Below are 25,748 nucleotides of genomic sequence, written 5' to 3' on the forward strand. Positions count from 1 at the left end.
GAGGTCCACTAATTCATCAAAATTCTTCGAATCTGGGGCACTGGGTGCCATCAAACTTTGAATCAGGCTGTAGGTTTTCCTCCCACAAGTTCTCAAGAGGATCACTCACCTCTTTTCTTCCCCTGTAATCTCGTTCGCTTGAAAAATGAACGTGAGGTGTTCTATGTATTGAGACCAATCATCTGTGGCTGGCTCAAAAGGATCAATTCTCCCAAATTGTGGCATTTTGAAAGGGGATAACTTCTTCAATTCTAATGGAGCTGGCTACTTATAATCACTGGGTGAGGTACAGTGCCGATTCCTTTTTAACTTGATTTCCTCTGTTCAATCCTGTTTTATCCTCGTCGCCAGTTTGTTGTAGGGTGGTCGAGTTGTGCTATTAATGATAGAGTTGATCAGCAGACACGTCTTGGGTGGAAAGGTTAGGCAGAATCTTTGGCTCGGTGAGTGGGGGTGGGGCCCACTCACCGAGGCATAAAATGAAGCGGGGTAACATTGGGTGTGCATCCCGACGTCACCGGGCGTCATTTAGATTTTCAGTTTGGCAGGCGCACAACTGACTCGGCTGTGCACCCGCCAAACTGTCAAAGGCCTATTAAGGCCATTTAAAAAGCCACTTAAGCAATTACCTGAACTACCCGTCCAACCTTAAGGTTGGTGGGCAAACGAAGAGCCCAGGCGACCTTTGCATTTTTCATGGAACCTCATCCACGGACGGGATGAGGTTCCATGAATGATTTTAAATTTTCACAAAATTTTTTATTAAAATTAATGCACATGTACCAGCTCATATGACAGTTTTACATGAGGGGACAGGTCATAAACATTTTTCACCACTTTATTAAACTGTTTGACCTCAAAACTTATCTCCCTGAAGCACCTCTGTGCCTCAGGGAGATTTCTGAGCTCATTCGCGCGTATTCCTGACTCAGGCAACCCCCACCCCCACCCCCCCACCACCACCCCCCCCCCCCCCCCCCTCCCCCCACTCGCACAGGGAGTGCGCAGCGTTTCTGGGCGCGTGTCACACTGGGCGGGCCTTAATTGGCCAGCCCACATAAAATGGTGGCACGGACCTGATCGGGGGCACTGATCGAGTCCGCACCCATCTGTGCCCGCTCCTGCACTGCCTGCCCTACAAGCAGAAAATTCTGCCCATTAAGTTTATTTACAATATAGTCAGCAGCAACTATACTTGTGCTTTCAACTCCAACTCTATCTCTACACTGACTGCTGAGGTAGCCCGCACTACTCTCCTAGTGGTTACTACAGATCATGTGATTTTCCTTAACAAGTATTATTCTGAAAGGTACATTACATATTAAATAAAACCATAATTACTACACATATGAATCAGGAGCAGGAGTAAGCCTGCTCCGCCATTCAATAAGACCATGGATGATCTAATTTTAACTTCAACATTCCTGCCTACCCCCAATAACCTTTCACACCTTTGCTTATCAAGAATCTATCTATATCTGCCTTAAAGATATTCAAAGACTCTGCCTCACCAACTTTTGAGGAAGAGAATTTCAAATGCTCACAACCCTGAGATGAAAAAAAATCCTCATCTCTGTCTCAAATGGGGATCCCTTACTTTTAAACAGTGACCCCTAGTGCTAGATTTTTTCACAAGAGGAAACATTCTTTCGACACCCACCCTATCCAGTCCTCTCATGATCTCATATGCTTCAATCAAGTCACCTCTTACTCTTCTAAACTTCAGTGGATACAAGCCTAGCCTGTTCAGCCTTGATTCATAAGACATTCATCTAGTAAACCTTCTCTGAATTGCTTCCAACACATTTACATCTTTCCTTAAATAAGGAGACCAGTTTTTACACAGTACTCCACATGTGGCCTCACCAATGCCCTGTATAACTGCAGCATAACCTCTCTATTCTTGTCTTCAATTCCCCTCACAATAAGCAATAACATTCTATTAGTTTTGCTAATGACTTGCTGCAGCTGCATATGAGCCTTTTGTGATTCATACACTAGGACACCCAGATCCCTCTGCATCTCAGAGCTCTGCAATCTCTCACCATTTAGATAAGATGCTTCTTTTTTATTCATCCTGCCAAAATGGACAACCTCATATTTTCCCACATTGTACTCCATTTGCCAGATCTTTGTCCATTCACCTGACCTATCTATATACTTTAGTAGCCTCCTATGTCCTCCTCACAATTTACTTTTCTACCTATCTTTTTGTCATCAGCAAATTTAGCAACTATACCACCGGTCTCTTCATCAAAATCATTTATATAAATTGTAAAGTTGAGGTCCCAGCACTGATCCCTATAGCACACGACTCATCACATCTTACCAACCAGAAAATGACACAATAATGCCTACCCTCTGTTTCCTGTTAGCTAGCCAATCTTCTACCTATGTTAGTACATTACCTCCTACACCATTTTCTGCATTAATCTTTGATGTGGCGCCTTATCAAAGCCTTCTGAAAATCTAAGTACAGTACATCCACCAGTTCCCCTGTATCCACAGCACATGTTACTTTTCAAAGAACTCCAATAAATTAGTTAAACATGACTTCCCTTTCACAAAATCAGGTTGACTCTGTCTGATCACCTTGAATTTATCTAAGTGCCTACTGTAACATCTTTAATAATAGCTTCTAACATTTTCCCTATGACAAATCTTAAGCTAACTGGCCTATAATTTCCTAATTTCTGCCTCCCTCCATTTTTGAATAAAGCAGTTATATTAGCTATTTTCCAATCTAATGGAACCTTCCCCGAATCTAGTGAATTTTGTAAAATTAAACCAATGCATCAACTATCTCACTGGTCACTTCTTTTATGACGTTAATGATGAAATCTATCAGGACCCAGGGACTTGTCAACCCGCAGTTCCAACAATTTGCAAAGTACCATTTCCCTGGATATTATAATTTTCTTGAGTTCCTCCCTTCCTTACAATTTCTGATTTACAGCTATTTCTGAGATGTTACTTGTATCCTCTATAGTGAAGACCAATATAAGATACCTTATTAATTCATCTGCCATCTCCTTTTTTTTCATTATTAATTCCCAGGCTCACTTCATTAACTCTTTTCTTTCTTTTAAATATCTGCAGAAACTCTTGCTATCTGTCTTTATATTTCTAGCTACCTTTCTGATAAACTCTTACTATTTCTCCTTTGATACCTTGTCCTACTGTGTGATTACTGTTAGGAGCCTGTGTATCACTCCCACAAGTGACTTCTTGCCTTTATCGTTTCGCATCTCTACCTAAACTGCTTCTATATGCTGGTTTCCCATACTTAGGTCATCCCTCTGTATTGTGCTAATGTGGTCTTTAATTAACAGGACAACCTCTCCACATTTTCCTAACTTCCTATCCTTCCTAAATGTGTCATGCCCTTCAATATTCACGTCCCAATCTATGCCATCCATGTCTCTGTAATGGCTATTAGATTGTACATTTTATCTCTATTTGCACTATCAGTTCATTTGTTTTGCTTTGAATGTTACTTGCATTCAGAAGCAGAGTCTTAAGTTCATTTCCTTTATTATTTTTGTAACCTTTAGCCTTATCTGTTGATTTACTGTTAGATTTGTACTCTGCGTACTCTCTGTCCCTTCCTGTAATGGTCTGTTTATCATTTCCCATACTAATAACTTCCTCTCTTACCTTGTTTCTACTCTTTGATATACCACATCTTCCCACATGTGATCCCTTGCCCCCACCATTTTGTTTAAAACCCTTTCTACTTCCCTACTTATGCAGTTTGCAAGAAAACTGGTTCCGGCATGGTTCAGGCGTAGACCATCCCAACAGTACAGCCCCCACTTTCTCCAATACTGGTGCCCCACGAGCCGGATCCCATGTCTCCCACACCAGTCTTTGAACTACACATTCATCTCTTTAATCTTATTTGCCCTATGCCAATTTGCTCGCTGCTCAGGTAATAGTCCAGAGATTATAACCTTTGAGGTTCTGCTTCTTAATTTGGCACCTAGCTCCTCATACTGACTATGCAGAACTTCTTTCCTAGTCCTGCCTATGTTGTTGGTACCTGCATGGGCCGTGACTACTGGATCCTTCCGCTCCCATTGTATGTTCCTCTCCAGTCCTGTGCAGATATGCAGAATTCTGGCACTGGGCAGACAACACAGTTTCCTGGACTCTCGCTCTTTGCTGCAGCGAGCAGTGTCAATCCCCCCTCACTACACTGCCCCTACTACCACTACATTCCATTTTGCTCCCCCTGCCTGAATGGCCTCCTGTACCATGGTGACATGGCCAATCTGTTCATCCACCTGCAGGCCCCGCATTCATCCACATAGGTTCCAAGTACCTCAAACCTGTTTGACAATTGCCAAGTCTGAGTCTCCTCCATTCCTGTCTGCTTGGTCCCTTTACCCGCCTCACTCATAGTCACATCCTCTTGTCCCTCACCACTGACCAAAAGAAGACGACCCTATTCTAAGAGGCGTTACCATCTTCAGGAACAAAGTGTCCAGGTATTTCTCCCCGTGACTTATGTTGTGAAGTGTCTGCACTTTGCCTTCCAGATCAATAATTCTGATCCAGGATTCGTCTAGCTGCTTACAGTTTCTGCAGGTGTGTTTGTTCTGGATCGCCCTGGAGTCCAAGTTCACCCACATTCCACAGCTGCAATGTAACACCTGTCCTGGCGTTATTACTTATGTCACTTAGTTAATTTAATTACTTTCTAAATTAACTTAGAATAATTCCTATTAATTTTACAATTCACTCAATTTATGCTCAATAAATGCTAGCACCGTTTACCACTAAAAGCTAAACATTTCTTAATTACACAGCTACACGTTTTAGGTATTCATTTTAATCGTATTATTTTTATTTATTATATCTTAAAGTTTCAATTTTTTTTATTTATAGATCTACCTTAACTCCAGTGTTCTAAACTAGCAGTTAGCGCACAGCCTCTTACACCAAGCACTTAGCAGCGAATCAACTTACTAGTTTCCAGTGATGTCACAATTGTTTCATTAACTCAGATTCTTCAGTAGCTGTAATGGTCCAGGCTCCCTCTTCTCTGAATGTAAACAGTGAGGCTCCTAGCTCTGTCCTCTCTGTAATTAAACAGTGAAGCCCCAGACTCTATCCTCAGTGATTTTAAACAATAAAGTTCCCAACACTGCCCTGGTTGAATTTAAGTGGTGAAGCTCCCAACTCCCTCCTCACTGATTTTAAACAGTGAATCTCCTGTCTCCCTCCTCACTGATTTTAAACAGGGAAGCTCCCAACTCCCTCCTCACTGATTTTAAACAGTGAATCTCCTGTCTCCCTCCTCACTGATTTTAAACAGTGAAACTCCTGTCTCCCTCCTCGCTGATTTTAAACAGTGAATCTCCTGTCTCCCTCCTCACTGATTTTAAACAGTGAATCTCCTGTCTCCCTCCTCACTGATTTTAAACAGTGAATCTCCTGTCTCCCTCCTCACTGATTTTAAACAGTGAATCTCCTGTCTCCCTCCTCACTGATTTTAAACAGGGAAGCTCCCGACTCCCTCCTCACTGATTTTAAACAGTGAATCTCCTGTCTCCCTCCTCACTGATTTTAAACAGTGAATCTCCTGTCTCCCTCCTCACTGATTTTAAACAGGGAAGCTCCCGACTCCCTCCTCACTGATTTTAAACAGTGAATCTCCTGTCTCCCTCCTCACTGATTTTGAACAGTGAATCTCCTGTCTCCCTCCTCACTGATTTTAAACAGGGAAGCTCCCGACTCCCTCCTCACTGATTTTAAACAGGGAAGCTCCCGACTCCCTCCTCACTGATTTTAAACAGTGAATCTCCTATCTCCCTCCTCACTGATTTTAAACAGGGAAGCTCCCAACTCCCTCCTCGCTGATTTTAAACAGTGAATCTCCTGTCTCCCTCCTCACTGATTTTAAACAGGGAAGCTCCCCACTCCCTCCTCACTGATTTTAAACAGTGAATCTCCTGTCTCCCTCCTCACTGATTTTAAACAGTGAAACTCCTGTCTCCCTCCTCGCTGATTTTAAACAGTGAATCTCCTGTCTCCCTCCTCACTGATTTTGAACAGTGAATCTCCTGTCTCCCTCCTCACTGATTTTAAACAGTGAATCTCCTGTCTCCCTCCTCACTGATTTTAAACAGTGAATCTCCTGTCTCCCTCCTCACTGATTTTAAACAGGGAAGCTCCCGACTCCCTCCTCTCTGATTTTAAACAGTTAATCTCCCAACTCCCTCCTCGCTGATTTTAAACAGTTAATCTCCCAACTCCCTCCTCACTGATTTTAAACAGTTAATCTCCCAACTCCCTCCTCACTGATTTTAAACAGTTAATCTCCCAACTCCCTCCTCACTGATTTTAAACAGTTAATCTCCCAACTCCCTCCTCACTGATTTTAAACAGTTAATCTCCCAACTCCCTCCTCGCTGATTTTAAACAGTTAATCTCCCAACTCCCTCCTCACTGATTTTAAACAGTTAATCTCCCAACTCCCTCCTCACTGATTTTAAACAGTTAATCTCCTGTCTCCCTCCTCACTGATTTTAAACAGTTAATCTCCCGACTCCCTCCTCACTGATTTTAAACAGTTAATCTCCCAACTCCCTCCTCGCTGATTTTAAACAGTTAATCTCCCAACTCCCTCCTCGCTGATTTTAAACAGTTAATCTCCCAACTCCCTCCTCACTGATTTTAAACAGTTAATCTCCCAACTCCCTCCTCGCTGACTTTAAACAGTGAAGTTCCCGACTCCCTCCTCGCTGATTTTAACGAGTGAAACCCCCGGCTCCCTCCTCACTGATTTTAAACAGTTAATCTCCCAACTCCCACCTCGTTGATTTTAAACAGTTAATCTCCCGACTCCCTCCTCACTGATTTTAAACAGTTAATCTCCCAACTCCCTCCTCGCTGATTTTAAACAGTTAATCTCCCAACTCCCTCCTCGCTGATTTTAAACAGTTAATCTCCCGACTCCCTCCTCACTGATTTTAAACAGTGAAGTTCCCGACTCCCTCCTCGCTGATTTTAACGAGTGAAACCCCCGGCTCCCTCCTCACTGATTTTAAACAGTTAATCTCCCAACTCCCTCCTCGTTGATTTTAAACAGTTAATCTCCCGACTCCCTCCTCACTGATTTTAAACAGTTAATCTCCCAACTCCCTCCTCGCTGATTTTAAACAGTTAATCTCCCAACTCCCTCCTCGCTGATTTTAAACAGTTAATCTCCCGACTCCCTCCTCACTGATTTTAAACAGTTAATCTCCCAACTCCCTCCTCGCTGATTTTAAACAGTTAATCTCCCAACTCCCTCCTCGCTGACTTTAAACAGTGAAGTTCCCGACTCCCTCCTCACTGATTTTAATGAGTGAAACCCCCGGCTCCCTCCTCGCTGATTTTAACAAGTGAAACCCCCGGCTCCCTCCTCGCTGATTTTAAACAGTTAATCTCCCAACTCCCTCCTCGCTGATTTTAAACAATGAAGTTACCGACTCCCTCCTCGCTGATGTTAAACAGTTAATCTCCCAACTCCCTCCTCGCTGATTTTAAACAGTGAAGTTCCCGACTCCCACCTCGCTGATGTTAAACAGTGAAGTTCCCGACTCCCACCTCGCTGATGTTAAACAGTGAAGTTCCCGACTCCCACCTCGCTGATGTTAAACAGTGAAGTTCCCGACTCCCTCCTTGCTGATTTTAACGAGTGAAACCCCCGGCTCCCTCCTCTCTGATTTTAAACAGTTAATCTCCCAACTCCCTCCTCGCTGATTTTAAGCAATGAAATCCCGACTCCCTCCTTGCTGGTTTTAAGCAGTGAAGCAGAGCTTTGAAGAAAAAGCATACAGACTCAAAATGTTAACTCTCTTTGTCTCTCCACAGATGCTGCCAGACCCCCTGGGCTTTATCAGCCTTTTCTGTTTTCATTTCAAATTTCCAGCATCCACAGTATTTTGCTTTGATGTAGATGCTCTTTACTTGACTGTTTCAATCACAAGTAAAACATCTTCCCTGTCTGTCAGGCTCAGTTGCCAAATCAAGCATGGGCTGTTGAGGGGATGGGTCAGCTGTGATTGCAGGAAAAGCATTGGTTGTTGGTCCGATTATATATGTGTCCTTGAGCTATTTGTCTCCAAACAAATGGAAATATGGAGCTTTAGTTAGTGCCAGCCACAGTGCTAATCATGCACACACAGTTCAGAAGAAGCAAGAAGATGAACAGAGTAGCCATTGTGACAATTCTTCTCCTGTTTCTTTGTGCAGCTGCTCAAGGTATGTAGAAATTGTTATATTCCTTATCAGAATGAGGAAGGAATATTTTTCGATCTATATAACTTAATAGAGGTCAACACTGAACCTAAAAATATTTTTTCAGTATTAACCTTAACATCTATTATCAGGCTTGATTGGAGGTTATGAATGCGAAAACTCTTGAGATCAACATAATCCTGCCCTGATCTTGACAGAGGAGGGTAGAATTAGTGTAGTGCTTCAGACAGGTTTTCTGCATGTTTTGACTCCACAGTGCGCGTAATCTTTTCTCCCAGATCTCCACCCCAAAAGCGCTCTGTTTGAGAGGCTTGGCTTCCAGTTAGGCAGAGAGCACCCCAGAGCAGGCCATAACCCTAGGTAGGGAGCCTGCAGCTGCTACGGGAAGTGTAGGGTAGGGGCTCCATTCCCTAACCCTGGAGTTCCCTGATCCCTGACCCCAAGGGATCTTTGTCTGTGGGTGTGCTGGGTGGAGAGTAGTGTGGTGTGCGGCCAGGTGGCCGGTGAGTGAACAGATCCAGGGCAATTGGGTAAGCTTGGAGGGAACGCACTCTTCCTGGCCAGGGATGTTAGCCAGTCCGTCCTGTGGCACAGGAAGCCGTTCAGAGATTACCACTCTTGGGAGCTTGTATTTCTATGTAACATCTGCAGGTATCAGCCTCAACTCAGTGATCACACTCGGACATCTGAGGCATGGATTCATGCTCCAGTCTTGAGACTCGAGCCCATAATCTAAACTGACAGTCTAGTGCAATACTGAGGGAATCTTGCAATGTCATCTTTCTGATCAGATGTTAAACTGAGATCCTATTAGGTGGATTTAAAAGATCTCTTGGTACTTTTTAAACAAAAATAGGGGCATAGTCCTGTTAACTTGGCCAATATCAATGAACAACACTTAAATAAACAGATTATTTGATCATTATTTCATTGCAGTTTGTAGGCCTTGATCAGTGAAAATTTGCTGCTGCTTTTCCCTATAGTGCAACAGTGATTTATTTCAAAAGTATTTCATTGGTTGTAAAGTTCTTTGAGATGAACTGAGGTCATGAAAAGTGATATATAAATGAAAGGTTGCTTTCTCATTCCTATTTATCATCTAGAATTTTTTTAAGTGGTTGGGTAGTTTTGCATCATATTCAGTGTAGGTGGGGTTAAATATAATTTTGGCATGCTCTCTGTATCTCTAACGGAGAAACTAGTTTGTGTAGCAAAGCCTATGTGGTCCATGTGGCATTCCTCAATGATATCAGCGATGAAAGCCAGACAGCCATATAGGTAGTAGCCCGTGATGCTGCACATACCCAAGGAATCAACATAAGTCTGCATATACAAATGAGTTTCTCCTCTGTTGACTTTTACCCAGAGAATCACCATATACCAATGGTAACGGGAGCTTCTCATAAACAGTGATTTCAAGATAAAATCCATTTTTTCAAAATGGTAGCCATATTGAAAATAAAACAGACGGGAGTAAATACTAACTTCAATTTTGTTTTTATTCATTCATGGGATGTGGGCATTGCTAGCTAGGCCAGCATTTATTGCCCATCTCTAATTGCTCTTGAGAAAGTGTTGGTGAGCTGCCTTCACGTGGTGTAGGTACACCCACAGTGTTGTTAGTGAAGGAGTTCCGGGATTTTGACCCAAGAAGGAAAGGCAATATATTTCCAAGTCAGGATCATGAGTGTCTTGGAAGGGAACTTGCATGTGGTGGTGTTCCCATGTGTCTGCTGCCCTTGTCCTTTTAGATGGTAGTGCTCGTGGGTTTGGAAGATGCTGCCCAAGGAGCCTTGGTGAATTCCTGCAGTGTATCTTGTAGATGGTACCCACTGCTGCTACTGTGCAGCGGTGGTGGAGGGAGTGAATGTTTGCGGATGGGGGGGCCAATCAAGTGGATTGCTTTGTCCTGGATGGTGTCAATCCTCTCGAGTGTTGTTAGAGCTGCACTCATCCAGGCAAGTGGAGAGAATTCCATCACACTCCTAACTTGTGGCTTATAGATGATTGTCAAGCTTCGGGGAGTCAGTGGGTGAGTTACTTGCCACAGGATTCCTAGCCCCTGACTTGCCCTTGTAACCACAGTATTTAGATGGCTAGTCCAGTTTAGTTTCTGTTTCAGTTTCAATGGTAACCCCTAGGATGTTGATAGTGGGGGATTCAATAAGAGTAATGCCATTGAATGTCAAGGGGCGATGGTTGGATTCTGTCTTGTTGGAAATGGTTATTGCCTACCGTTTGTGTGGCAGGAATGTTACTTGCTACTTGTCAGCCCCAGCTTGGATATTGTCCAGGTCTTGCTGCACTTGGACGTGGATTGCTTCAGTATCTGAGGAGTTGCAAATGGTGCTGAACATTGTGCAATCATCAACAAACATCCCCACTTCTGACCTTATGATGGAAGGAAGGTCATTGATGAAGCAGCTGAAGATGGTTGGGCCTAGGGCACTGCCCTGAGGAACTCCTGCAGTGATGTCCCTGGAGCTGAGATGATTGACCTCCTACAACCACAATCATCTTCATTTGTGCTAGGTATGACTCCAACCAGTGGAGAGATTCCCCCCTTTTTCTCATTGACCCCAGTTTTGCTAGGGTTCCTTGATGCCACACTCTGTCAAATGCTGCCTTGATGTCAAGGGCAGTCACTCTCACCTCCCCTCTGGAGTTCAGCTGTTTTGTCCATGTTTGAACCAAGGCTGTAATGAGGTCAGGAGCTGAGTGACCCTGGCGGAACCCAAACTGAGCATCAGTGAGCAGGTTATTACTAAGCAAGTGTCGCTTGATAGCACAGTTGATGACCCCTTCTATCATTTTACTGATGATCGAGAGTAGATTGATGGGGCAGTAATTGGCCAGGTTTGATTTGCCCTGCTTTTTGAGCTGCTAGATCTGTCTGAAATCTATCCCATTTAGCACGGTGGTAGTGCTATATCTACAATGTGAAGACGGGACTTTATCTCCACAAGGACGATGCTGTCATGGACAGGTGCATCTGTGGCAGATATATACGTAAGGATGCAGTAAGTATGTTTTTCCCCTCACCAGCAACTACAGACCCAGTCTAGCAGCTATGTTCTTTAGGACTCAGCCAGCTCAGTCTGTAGTGGTGCTACTGAGCCACCCTTGGTGGTGGACATTGAAGTTCCCCACCCAGAATACATTCTGTGCTCTTGCCACCCTCAGTGCTTCCTCCTAGTGGCGCCCAACATGGAGGAGCACTGATTCATCAGCAGAGCGGGCGGGCAGTACATAATAATCAGGTCAGAGGCTAGGAATCCTGCGGCAAATAACTCACCTCCTGACTCCCCAAAGCCTGACCACAATCTATAAGGCACAAGTCAGGATTGTGATAGAGTACTCTCCACTTGTCTAGATGAGTGCAGCTCCAACAACATTCAAGAAGCTTGACACCATCCTGGACAAAGCAGCCCGCTTGATTGGCACTCTACCCACAAACATTCAATCCCTTCACCACTGACGCACAGTGGCAGCAGTGTGTACTGTCTACAAGACGCACTGCAGGAACTCACCATGGGTCCTTAGAGAGCACCTTCCAAATCCACGAACACTACCATCTATAAGGACAAGGGCAGCAGACACATGGGAACACCACCACCGCCTGCAAGTTCCCCTGCAATCTACTCACCATCCTGACTTGGAAATATATCGCCGTTCCTTCACTGTCACTGGGTCAAGATCCTGGAACTCCCTCCCTAACAGCACTGTGGGTGTACCAGCATTTTTAACATGGACTGCAGCGGTTCAAGAAGGCAGCTCACCACCACCTTCTCAAGGGCAATTAGGGATGGGCAATAAATACTGGCCTAGCCAGTGACACCCGCATCCCATGAATTAATAAAAATAAATCAGCAGGGGATTTCCTTGCCCATGTTTGACCTGATGCCATGAGACTTCATGGGGTCCGGAGTCAATGTTGAGGACTCCCAAGTCAACTCCCTCCCAACTGTATGCCACTGTGCCGCCACCTCAGCTGGGCCTGTCCTGCCAGTGGGGCAGAACATGCCTAGGGGCGGTGATGGCGGTGTCTGGGACATTATCTGTAAGGTATGACTCCGTGAGGATGCCTATGTCAGGCTGTTGCTTCACTGGTCTGTGTGACAGCCCTCCCAATTTTGGCGCGAGCCCTCCGATGTTAGTGAGGAGGATATTGCAGTGTCAACAGGGCAGAGTTTGCCGTTGTCGTTTCCAGTACCTAGGTCGATGCCGGGTGTCCTGTCACGTTTCATTCCTTATTGATTTCCTAATGGTTTGACACAACCGAGTGGCTTGCTGTGCCACTTCAGAGGGAAGTTCAGAGTCAACCGCATTGCTGTGGGTCTGGAGTCACAAGTTGGCCAGACCAGGTAAGGGCAGCGGATACCCTACCCTAAAGGGAATTAGTGAACCAGATGGGTTTTTAATGACAATCATTTCATGGTTATCATTAGTCTTTTAATTCCAGAATTTTTAATTGATTGAATTCAAATTCTACCATGTGCCATGGTGGGATTCGAAATCGGATCCCTAAAGCATTATCCTGGGCCTTTGGATTACTAGTCCAGAGACAACACCGGATTTAAATGAGTGCCCCCTTATTCTGTAACTATGTCCCCTAGTTCGAGATTCCCCCACTAGTGGAAACATCTTCTCAACATCTACCCTGTCAAGCCCCCTCAGAATCTCGTACATTTCAATAAGATCACCCCTCATTCTTCTAAACTCTAATGAATAAAGGCCTAACCTGTTTAGCTGTCCTGGATAAGTCAACCCCTTCATCCCAGGAATCAGCCTAGTTAATCTTAAGGCAGGAATTTTAGATGGGTCATGGTCTAAATGATGGAAAAGTAACTTATTCCCCAGACCTGACATTTCTCACTTTAAATTCAAGTGCCTTCACCCGATTTATATGTTGATTCTGTTTAATGTGCAGGATTCATTCTGAGACGAGCAGGCCGTTGTCATTGTCCAAGAGCTACTATGGCCTCCATTCCCATTCAGTACATCAAGGACATAAAATTTATTTCCAGGGGACCTCGCTGCTTCAAAGAACAAGTGATGTAAGTAATCACTCTAATCAGTACTTTGGGGGAAATTTCAACCTTACCCACCCAGCTGAAATCAGGCAGGATCCTGCCATCTGCAATTTTAACCTTTTCTGCTGACAGGCAACAAGGACAGCTGCCTATAGCTGATGGGTCCTTCTTTACTTACACATGTCATTGTCAATGAGGTCTGAATTTCACACATTCACATATCATAGTGATAGAATAGGATTTTTTTCACATCCATTCTTTGGACTTCCACTCCAAAGCCAAAAAGTCTGCAAGATGTATTGGGAACCAGTTGCCGATTTGTATAATGGCAGCCATTAATCTGTAGGAAAGGTCTGTTGCATTTTAATGACATCACAATGAGATGACCCAAAAGTTTGTTTTCATTTTAATGTTTTGTCCAAACATAAAGGATGGCTGCAGGACCTGGTGTAGTTCCATGTGACAGCAAAGAAAAGATCACCTGACCTCTCAACTGCATTTTATTTTTAAAAAGTAAAGTGTCCATTCTCCATAAATCCACGAGTCCATATTGCGTGAGCATGACACAGTGAAGAGGAGGTATCATCACTTTATGGGGAGATGGTGGCGTAGTGGTATTATCACTGGACTAGTAATTTAGAGACCCAGGCTAATGCTCTGGGGACCTGGATTCTAATCCCACCACGAAATGGTGGAATTTGAATTCAATAAAAAGCTGGAATTAAGAGTCTAATGATAACCATGAAACCACTGTCAAGTGTTGTAAAAACCCATCTGGTTCATTAATGCGCTTTAGGGGAGGAAATCTGCTGCCCTTACCTGGTCTGGTCGACATGTGACTCCAGACCCACAGCAATGTGGTTAACTCTTAAAAGATGCTGTCTGAGCAAGGACAATTAGAGATGGGCAGTAAATTCTGGCCTAGCCAACAATGCCCACATCCCATGACTTGCAGCCACCAGTTCAGTTACTGACATTGTGTGAGTTTTAGAGTTGAGAGAAGCAAATGGGGGTTCTTCATATCTTTTTTTTTTGATGGAAATTCATGTTTAATGTTTTGTCAAATCAGATCTCAGGCAGCTGCTGTTGGGTTTCTTGCTGAGGGGGATGAGAGGCTCTTAAGAAGTGTGGTTGCTTTTTGAAGAGCTGGCGAAAGGGGTTATTTTTGCTCCAACAGAAATGGAAGTGTTTCAAATGCTCAGCACATCTGGGGGCATCTGTGCAGAGAGGATCAGAGGCCAGCGACCCTTCGTCAGAACTAGTGCAGATCATGGACCTGAGACGTTAACTCTGTTTCTCTCTCCATGGATTCTGCCTAGCCTGCTGAATATTTCCAGCATTTTTAACTGAGGTATCTGAGTGACGTTACTGCTGCTTTTTCACCTGACCAATCTGGGATGGAAGAGGATCAGTTCCAGAAGAGATTGAAAATGTTAAGTCTTTTTCTTTTCTTTGCAAGGTCTGGAGGAATGTGAGTGTTCCTCCAAAGTTGTCAAAGAAAGCTTAGGCCTCCCCTACCCTTGACCCTCTCTTCTCTCCCGAATGTGAGAGGCTGCGAGCCAGCCCCCATACACCATCCTTTGACCTACCTTGTGTTTGCTGGTTGCCTCCCGGCCACATGATATTCAGTGATTTCCTCTAACCTGTCACCCATTTTGGCCACGAATTGGAAAGGTGGCAAGTTGATCAGATCCTGGACTTAATATAGATCAGGCCTGACCTGGATCGTTGGAGCAAACTACAGCTACATACTGCCACCCATCCACAGCCTTAGCAGCCAAACTAACTAGAGTTCATGAAGAGAGACAAAGGAGCCACTAAGACACTGATTCCACTGATTTTTATTAGAAAACAGAAAGCAACATAACCTGACTTGGCTACATCCTTCTTTGTTCAGTACAGATTTTCACTCACTATAAAATTGAGAAATATAGGGCAGAATTTTGCCCTTGGTGAGCAGGGGGCGGGGCCCGCTCACCGACGCGTAAAATGATGCAGGATGATGTCGGGCGGAACCCCCGACGTCATCCCGTCCCACTTAAATTTTCAGGAAGGCGGGGGCACAGCCAAATCAGCTGTGCGCCCGCCGACCTGTCAATGGCCACTTGAGGCTATTGACAGGATCATTTATACAATTAAAGCACCTGCCCGTTCAACTTTAAGGTTGTTGGGCAGGCCAGGAGCCCCAGCGGCAAACAGATAAAACATGAAACCTCATCCACCAGCGGGATGAGGTTTCATGAAGGGTTTTTAAATTTTTAATAAAGTTATTATGTTAATTATGAACATGTCCCCTCTCATATGACATTGTCACATGAGGGGGACATGTAAGGGAATTTTTTTTCTATTTTTTAATATTTTTTAAAGTGTAAGCGATCTCCCTGAGGCAGCACTTAGCCTCAGGGAGATGTGGCTCTTTCATGCGCATGCGCCAAAGAGCATACTCTCGCTTTTGGGGAATACCCCCCGCCCGCACAGGAAGCACATAGCACTTCCCGCTGGACGTCACGCTGGGCAGGCCTTAATTGGCTCACCCACATAAAATGGCGGCGGGGCTCGCTTCTCCAGCGGGGATCAGCTCCCTGCCCACTGAAGATTGGATTGGGCCTGCCCGCCCGACAGGCAGACCCATAGAATTTTCAAGGAAAAAGAAACCCAGACCTCATATTTGGATGCAATGGTCCAATCAAATTGGCTGTGACTGACTGCCTGAAGTTATCCTCTCATGTCTCATCAATGTCAGTGATGTTCAAAGTGCTTTCACTCTCTGCCCAACTATGCACATTCAGTTCTGATGAAGAGTCATACGGGCTCGAAACGTTAACTGTATTCCTCTCCGCAGATGCTGTCAGACCTGCTGAGTTTTTCCAGCTATTTTTGTTTTTGTTTATGCACATTCATTGCCATTTTCTAATCTGCTGTTAGCTGACATCATTTTACATCGAGTTGGAAGTGTTTTACATTATTGCTTTCACACTGTGACCTTCTTGCTTTTTAACAGAGCCATTCAAACTTATTCTAACTATTACTGCTCACTCAATAAATGTATAATTTCTGCTCCTTCCAGTGCTGTTTTAACAACTGGGGGTGAAATCTGCATAAAGCCTCATTCAAACTGGTTGAAAAATATCAAAAGGGAAGGTAGGTACCAGATGTTGTTCCTTAATGAAATAGAAATAGGACTATCAAAGTACATAAATGCTTTAACAATGCCTATATTAAAATCACTGGGTCGCTAACTGAAATACATGTAATACCTGTTGTGCCAATAGGTGCCTCTGTGATCATTATTTTCAATGTAAAGTGAACATGGAATCATAGGCCTAGATATTAACAGGGGCAGGTTACATAGGCAGGGAAGTGGTGGAGTTTTAGACAGGAAACCCAGAAATCTGTGCTTCCCTGGATGCTGTGGAGTTTTAACTCTACAGTGGGTGCCTTTTTGTCAGGTCTTGCCTGGAAGTCAGCCTGATTGACAGGCTTGGCTTCCATCTGGATGGGGAACACTATGGAGAAAGCTGCGGAAACAGATCAGTCTGATCCCTGACATCGTGAAGGGTGGGGGAGGGGCAACTGTCCGATTCCCAGCCTTGGTGGTGGAGGTTGGCTAATGCCCAGGAGGTCTGAACCTTGACCCCAGGGGTCTTTGTATGGAGGGGGTAGAGTTTCTGGTACAGGGGAAGAAGCACTCTTGCTTCTCCTGGCCCACAAACGGTGCCCTAAAGACACTTACCTCCTGCTCAAACTGCCTTTGCCTCACTTCAACTGCTGGGCTTCCCTCGGCCGGGAAAACCTGGCCAGTCATTGTTAAACCAAGGCAGGTTAAATCAGAGAATGTGAGTCTCATTAAAATGTTTAACTTGCTGGCCCCACACCTGGGATTAGGTTGGCTGTCTGCCTCATGTCCTCCCTCCTTTGAGCCTGGAAGGAGGTGCACTGAAGTCAGGATACTAGATGTTATATGCCCATCGCTGGTTGTCCTGAGTTGTTGCAAACTACTCCCAAACCCTGCAACAAGGACCGGGTTTCTGACTGTCTGACTCCCTCCCACTGAGAACACTTTTACCATCCACCACATTGAGTGTGTTTTCACTCGCATAACCATCTCCACCGTTAGCTTCCTCCCCACCACTGATTTGTTTTTATAACCAGCCCTCTCTCTCCACTACTAAGTCATTTTTGCCAGCCCAACAACTGTCCCCTTCTCCATCCTCCTCCTATCAACTCTCCAACCCTCCTCCCTCACCTGAATACTGATTTATTGAACTTAATCTTCTTTCCATCAGAATTTGATACTGTTAAAAATGTGAATCATTATTTAATATTAAAATATTAATATGAAAATATTATACAGGCAGGTATATTACGATATAAAAATACATAGAATGTGCACCATGGAAACAGACCATTCAGCCCAACTGGCCCATGACCCGCACAAGTCTCCTCCCATCCCTTTTCATCTAACCCTATCAGTATATCCTTCTATTCCTTTATCCCTCATCTAGCTTCTCTCTAAATATGTCTATGCTAGCTTCTTCTAGAAGCAAGTTCCACATTCTAATCACTCTCTGAGGAAAGAAGTTTCTCTTCAATTCTCTGTTGGATGTATTAGTGGCCATCTTATATTTAAAGCCAGAATAGAAAAAGCTGGAAAAACTCAGCAGGTCTAACAGCATCTGTGGAGAGAAAGACAGAGTTAACATTTCGAGACCGGACTCGACTCGACACAGACTCAAAACGTTAACTCTGCCTTTCTCTCCACAGATGCTGTTAGACCTGCTGAGTTTTTCTCGCATTTTCTGTTTTTGTTTCAGATTTCCAGCATCTGCAGTGTATTGCTTTTATATTATTATATTTAAAGCCCCCAGTTTGCCTATTCGAAATGCAAAAATTTCTTGCTGGATCATGGACTTGTGCCACTAGCCCTGCAGTTCCTCACCTAAGTAACCATCTTCATTGGTGAGCTTTGGCTGAGGAAAGAAGGTAAACTATCTATACCCTCCACACTCCTTCCCAATTTCCAGAGAGGCTGTTCTCCCCACAACATTCCAGTTCACTCTTCCACCACCACAACTTCCTGCTGTTCCTGGCAGCTCCCTATACAAGCGCAAAAGCCGCAAAAGCTCCCATTCACTTCTTCCCAAACCAGGGTCCAAACACTTCTTCCATCAGAATTAGTAACTTCTGCATCTTCGAAGTTCACTGCTGATGGTGCAGTTTCCTTCACATTAAGGAGGCCATATGCAGGTTAGGTGACTGCTTTGCTGAATACCTCCATTATTTCTGCAAGCCCAGCACTGAGATGCTAGTGACTCACCATCCCCACTCTCTGTCCTGCATCTTGTGCACTGTTCCAATAAAGCTCAACACAGGCTTCAACAAAAATATTGGAAATTTCCAACTTCAGCACATGCACGGCAATCTGGCATACCAGATCACCCACCTATTATACAACCCATCCAATGTCCATTCTGTTGAAGTAAAAGCAAAAAACTGCGGATGCTGGAAATCCAAAACAAAAACAAAAATACCTGGAAAAAGTCAGCAGGTCTGACAGCATCTGTGGAGAGGAACACAGTTAACGTATCGAGTCCGTATGACTCTTCAACAGAACTAAGGAAAAATAGAAAAGAGGTGAAATATAAGCTGGTTTAAGGGGGGGGGGGTGGGACAGGTAGAGCTGGATAGAGGGCTAGTGATAGGTAGAGATAACCAAGAGATGTCATAGACAAAAGAACAAAGAGGTGTTGAAGCTGGTGATATTATCTAAGGAATGTGATAATAAAGGTACAGATAGCCCTAGTGGGGGTGGGGTGGGGGGGAAGGGATCGAAATAGGCTAAAAGGCGGAGATAAAACAATGGATGGAAATACATTTAAAAATAATGGAAATAGGAGGGAAAAGAAAAATCTATATAAATTATTGGAAAAAAGGGGGATTGGAAAGGGGGTGGGGATGGAGGAGAGAGTTCATGATCTAAGATTGTTGAACTCAATATTCAGTCCGGAAGGCTGTAAAGTGCCTAGTCGGAAGATGAGGTGCTGTTCCTCCAGTTTGCGTTGAGCTTCACTGGAACATTGCAACAGGCCAAGGATGGACACGTGGCATGAGAGCAGGGTGGAGTGTTGAAATGGCAAGTGACAGATAGGTCTGGGTCATGCTTGCGGACAGACCGAAGGTGTTCCGCAAAGCGGTCACCCAGTCTGCGTTTTGTCTCTCCAATGTAGAGGAAACCGCATTGGGAGCAGCGAATGCAGTAGACAAAATTGAGGGAAGTGCAAGTAAAATGCTGCTTCACTTGACAGGAGTCTTTGGGCCCTTGGACAGTGAGGAGAGGGGAAGTAAAGGGGCAGGTGCTGCACCTTCTGCGGTTGCATAGGAAGGTGCTGTGGGAGGGGGTTGAGGTGTAGGGGGTGATGGAAGAGTGGACCAGGGTGTCCCGGAGGGAATGATCCTTGCGAAATGCCACCAGGGGTGGGTGAAGGGAAGATGTGTTTGGTGATGGCATCATGCTGGAGTTGGCAGAAATGGCGGAGGATGATCCTTTGAATGCGGAGGCTGGTGGGGTGATAAGTGAGGACAAGGGGAACCCTATCATGGTTCTGGGAGGGAGAGGAAGTTGTGAGAGCGGATGCAGGGGAGATGGGCCAGACATGTTCGAGGGCCCTGTCAGCCACCATGGCTGGAAAACCTCGGTCAAGGAAGAAGGAAGACATGTCAGAGGAACAGTTTTTGAAAGTGGCATCATCAGAACAGATGTGACGGAGGCGAAGAAACTGAGAGAATGGAATGGACTCCTTACAGGAAGCAGGGTGTGAGGAGCTGTAGTCGAGGTAGCTATGGGAGTCGGAAGGCTTGTTATGAATATTGCTGGACACTCTATCACCAGGAATTGAGACAGAGAGGTCAAGGAAGGGAAGGGAAGTGTCAGAGATGGAACATGTGAAAATGATGGAGGGGTAGAAATTGGAAGCAAAATTAATAAATTTTTCCAGTTCCAGACGAGAGCATGAAGCAGCATCGAAGCAATCATCGATGTACCGGAGAAAGTTGTGGGAGGGGGCCGGAGTAGGACTGGAACAAGGAATGTTCCACATACCCCATAAAGAGACAGGCATAGCTGGGGCCCATGCGGGTACCCATAGCCACACCTTTTATTTGGAGGAAGTGAGAGGAGTTTAAGGAGAAATTTTTCAGTGTGAGAACAAGTTCAGCCAGACGGAGGAGAGTAGTGGTGGATGGGGATTGTTCGGGCCTCTGTTCGAGGAAGAAACGGAGAGCGATCAGACCATCCCGGTGGGGGATGGAGGTGTAGAGGGATTGGATATCCATGGTGAAGAGGAGGCATTTGGGGCCAGGGAAATGGAAATTGTTGATATGATGTAGAGTGACAGAGGAATCACGGATGTAGGTGGGAAGGGACTGGACAAGGGGAGAGAGAATGGAGTCAAGATAGCAAGAAATAAATTCCATGGGGCGGGAACAGGCTGACACGATTGGTCTACCGGGATGGTCCTGTTTGTGGATTTGGGGTAGGAGGTAGAAGCGGGCCATCCGAGGTTGGGAGACTATGAGGTTGGAAGCTGTGGAAGGAAGATCTCCAGAGGAGATGAGGTCAGTAACAGTCCTGGAAACAATGGCTTGATGTTCAGTGGTGGGGTCATGGTCCAGGGGGAGGTAGGAGGAAGTGTCTGCAAGTTGACGCTCAGCCTCTGCGAGGTAGAGGTCCATGCTCCAGACAACAACAGCACCACCCTTGTCAGCAGGTTTGATGACAGTGTCAGTGTTGTACCTGAGAGAACCGAGTGCAACAAGTTCAGAGAGAGAGAGGTTAGACTGGGTAAGAGGAGCAGAGAACTTGAGACAACTGATGTAACCATATGAACACATTCAACCTCTCCCTCCAGCAGCACCGCCGCACCCTATTTCTAAACTGCCCGTGCCCCCGGAAGAGAAATTGAGATGACTGATATCACGCCGACAGTTCTCAATGAAAAGATCAAGAGAATTTAAGAATCCAGAGGGAGGGCTCCAGGTAGAGGGAGAATATTGAAGGCGGGTAGGACAGAGGAACAGGCAGGGGTGGAGGGTCCTGGATGGGCGCTGGTGTTGATGAGTTGTTGGAGCTTGTGTTCCTTTGCACCTGAAAGAAAGAGACAAAGTTTCTTGAGGCGTCGGATGAGACGAAAAATAAAATGAAACTGGGGACATGGGCAGCTTAGAAATAGGGTGTGGTGGTGCTGCTGGAGGGAGAGGTTGAGTGTGTTCCTATGGTTACATCAGTCGTCTCAATTTCTCTGCTCCTCTCACCCACTCTAACCTCCCTCTCTCTGAACTTGCTGCACTCCGTTCTCTCAGGTCCAACCCTGACATTGTCATCAAACCTGCTGACAAGGGTGGTGCTGTTGTTGTCTGGCACACTGATCTCTGCCTCACAGAGGCTGGGCATCAACTTACAGACACTTCCTCCTACCTCCCCCTGGACCATGACCCCATCACTGAACATCAAGCCATTGTTTCCAGGACTGTTACTGACCTCATCTCCTCTGCAGATCTTCCTTCCACAGCTTCCAACCTCATAACCTCCCAACCTCGGATGGCCCGCTTCTACCTCCTACCCAACATCCACAAACAGGACTGTCCTGGCAGACCGATCATGTCAGCCTGTTCCTGCCCCACGGAACTCATTTCTTGCTATCTTGACTCCATTCTCTCTCCCCTTGTCCAGTCCCTTCCCACCTACATCCGTGATTCCTCTGACACTCTACATCATATCAACAATTTCCAGTTCCCTGGCCCCAACCGCCTCCTCTTCACCATGGACGTCCAATCCCTCTACACCTCCATCCCCCACCGGGATGGTCTGATCGCTCTCCGTTTCTTCCTCGAACAGAGGCCCGAACAATCCCCATCCACCACTACTCTCCTCCGTCTGGCTGAACTTGTTCTCACACTGAACAATTTCTCCTTAAACTCCTCTCACTTCCTCCAAATAAAAAGTGTGGCTATGGGTTCCCGCATGGGCCCCAGTTATGCCTGTCTCTTTATGGGGTATGTGGAACATTCCTTGTTCCAGTCCTACTCCGGACCCCTCCCACAACTCTTTCTCCGGTACATCGATGATTGCTTCAGTGCTGCTTCATGCTCTCGTCTAGAACTGGAAAAATTTATTAATTATGCTTTCAATTTCCACCCCTCCATCATTTTCACATGGTCCATCTCTGACACTTCCCTTCCCTTCCTTGACCTCTCTGTCTCAATTTCTGGTGACAGACTGTCCAGCAATATTCATTACAAGCCTACCGACTCCCATAGCTACCTTGACTACAGCTCCTCACACCCCGCTTCGTGTAAGGAGTCCATGCCATTCTCTCAGTTTCTTCGCCTCCGTCGCATCTGTTCCGATGATGCCACTTTCAAAAACAGGTCCTCTGACATGTCTTCCTTCTTCCTTGACTGAGGTTTTCCAGCCACGGTGGTGGACAGGGTCCTCAAACATGTCCGGCCCATCTCCCGCGCATCCGCTCTCACACCTTCCTCTCCTTCCCAGAACCATGATAGGGTCCTTCTTGTCCTCACTTATCACCCCACCAGCCTCCGCATTCAAAGGATCATCCTCCGCCATTTCCGCCAACTCCAGCATGATGCCACCACCAAACACATCTTCCCTTCACCCCTCCGGCGGCATTCCGCAGGGATCGTACCCTCCAGGACACCCTGGTCCACTCCTCCATCCCCCTGGTCCACACCTCAACCCCCTCCCACAGCACCTTCCTATGCAACCGCACAAGGTGCAGCACCTGCCGCTCTACTTCCCCTCTCTTCACCGTCCAAGGGCCCAAACATTCCTTTCAAGTGAAGCAGCATTTCACTTGCACTTCCCTCAATTTTGTCTACTGCATTCGCTGCTCCCAATGCAGTTTCCTCTACATTGGAGAGACCAAACGCAGACTGGGTGACCGCTTTGCGGAACACCTTCGGTCTGTCCGCAAGCATGACCCAGACCTCCCTTTCGCTTGCCATTTCAACACTCCACCCTGCTCTCATGCGACATGTCTGCCCTTGGCCTGCTGCATTGTTCCAGTGAAGCTCAACGCAAACTGGAGGAACAGCACCTCATCTTCCGATTAGGCACTTTACAGCCTTCCGGACTGAATATTGCGTTCAACAATTTTAGATCATGAACTCTCTCCTCCATCCCCACCCCTTTCCGATCCCCCCTTTTTCCAATAATTTATATAGATTTTTCTTTTCCCACCTATTTCCATTGTTTTTAAATGTATTTCCATCCATTGTTTTATCTCTGCCTTTTAGCCTATTTCGATCCCTTCCCCCCCACCCCACCCCCACTAGGGCTATCTGTACCTTTATTATCACATTCCTTAGATAATATCACCAGCTTCAACACCTCTTTGTTCTTTTGTCTATGACATCTTTTGGTTATCTCCACCTATCACTGGCCCTCTATCCAGCTCTACCTGTCCCACCCACCCTAGTCCCTTAAACCAGCTTATATTTCACCTCTTTTCTATTTTTCCTTAGTTCTGTTGAAGAGTCATACGGACTCGAAACGTTAACTGTGTTCCTCTTCGTAGATGCTGTCAGACCTGCTGACTTTTTCCAGGTATTTTTGTTTTTGTTTTCCATTCTATTGAAATTGGTTAAATGAAAATCAGACGTGTAATTTAATCAGCAGGCAATCTGCTCTGGTTAGTGCCAGCAACCTTTAAGCTCCCATTATTCTACTTTAATTAGAATATGAGAAAGAAACATAATTACATAGGAATTTAGATAAATTTGTTTGTGGAGAGTGCAGGATGACAGACCTTTACATTGCATTGCAGACATGTGGGATTGCATTTAATTTCCTCTATCAGAAATTAGAGAAAACTTGGGAAGTGGAGAAGAGCAGAATATGAAAAATAAAAATATCTTTGTTCCTCTTTTGTGTTTAGGCATCCTGAGCAAACTACAGACAGAAGAAAGAAAACAATAATGATTGTCAAGGAAGTCTTCAGAAACTATTATCACATTTATGCCATATACAAAAATTGTTTAAAGAAACATTATCTCAATATTGCACTTGGTAATATTTCTCATAGTTTGAAGCTAAGAACTTAACAAGTCATTTGAAATGTGGGAATATTTTGAATATTTATGTGCAAGCATTATATAATTGTAAAGATTTATAAAAAGCTTTCCAAATGCACAAAGTGCTGTCAGAAATCCATAAAATTGCCAAATGAAGAGCCCTGGAATGAGAAATGCTCCCGAGCTGCATCATCTATCTTAATGCACTGTCATACTTCCAAAGGGTGCAGAGGGTAAAGTGCAATCTAAAATTTATGTGGGTACCTGTGAAACACCCATAACTACTTTGCTTGTTTTCCAAGCTGATGATAGATTTAAAGTCCAAGACACCTGTATAATAAAAGCACAAGAACATCAAGATGGAGCTGTTTATTAAGAAACTATGCAGCAAATTAACAACAAGCGTTAATGCATCAAAAAACTATAATAATCTGTCCCCATTTTTAAAAGGCTCATATTTACTTCATGTTGGCATCATGCCCCAAAGGAGCAACAATGAACAATCGAGGTATCATTCCCATACTTGAAACCACAAGGTGGATTCGCCAATGTAATTAATAGATAGGAAACCATACAGGTCACACCAACATTGTGTTTCTCGATATCTGCTCTTGGTGTTTTATTACACCATTTGTAAAATCAATCATCTTTTTTTTAAGGCTGGCCTTTCAATACCATTTTCCCTTTAGCCACCAGAAATGAGAAGTAAGTATCATCTTTGAGCCTGCTTTCATTTAAATGGTTTGTTTGAATTGACCGTCCAAGTTTGGGTGATCCAAGGCCACTTGATTCTCTCTGCATGCACAATATTTTATAACTAGGTGGTGAGGCCAACCACATCCCAAAGGCTCGAGATTCCACAGATGCTGCGCAGCACAGTGGAGCGGAACTTCCAAATGCTACTTTGCTAAGTTGATGACCCTATCCAAATCTCACGAATGGGGTCATTTTAATATTTGGATTGAGCGGCCTACTCTTGTGGAAGAGCAACCAACATGCCTGCTCCACAAGTGCAAGCAGAGACATGGAATAGCACCAGGCAGCGAGAGAGAAACTGGGCATGGAGAGAGCTGGGGACCCTTAATTGGGCCAAAGCGAAAGCAGTAAAAGCATCCAGTCAGGGCACCTCAAAAAGGGTCCTTCAAGACTTTATCTACTCCTGTTGGACCCCACAAAGGGGAGGAGGGGGAGGGGGGAAACCTGGAGGAGTCTGTGGGGTAACCAAACTACTGTCAGTGGGATGGCCAGGAGATGCCCCCTCTCCCCCCACCCCTCCATTGGCATTTCAGTACAGGGCAACTGGTACAGAAACCCAGTAGATCCAAATTCTGCCCCAAGTTTTGATTGCGAGGTTCTTGAGCAAATTGATATAGG

At 45.1% G+C, this 25,748-nt stretch overlaps 1 protein-coding gene across 1 annotated transcript; it reads left to right on the forward strand.

Moving 5' to 3' along the window:
* The first annotated feature begins 8,130 nt into the window (after positions 1–8,130).
* On the forward strand, positions 8,131–24,530 carry LOC144685016 (interleukin-8-like). The gene is made up of 4 exons (XM_078549578.1): positions 8,131–8,253; positions 13,181–13,307; positions 16,351–16,424; positions 24,239–24,530. The coding sequence occupies exons 1-4, from the start codon at positions 8,166–8,168 to the stop codon at positions 24,277–24,279; spliced, it is 330 nt and encodes a 109-aa protein (XP_078405704.1). The 5' UTR covers positions 8,131–8,165; the 3' UTR covers positions 24,280–24,530.
* The last annotated feature ends 1,218 nt before the right edge of the window (positions 24,531–25,748 follow it).

This window comes from Cetorhinus maximus, chromosome 1, assembly GCF_964194155.1.
Source record: "Cetorhinus maximus chromosome 1, sCetMax3.hap1.1, whole genome shotgun sequence".
Lineage (NCBI taxonomy): Eukaryota > Metazoa > Chordata > Chondrichthyes > Lamniformes > Cetorhinidae > Cetorhinus > Cetorhinus maximus.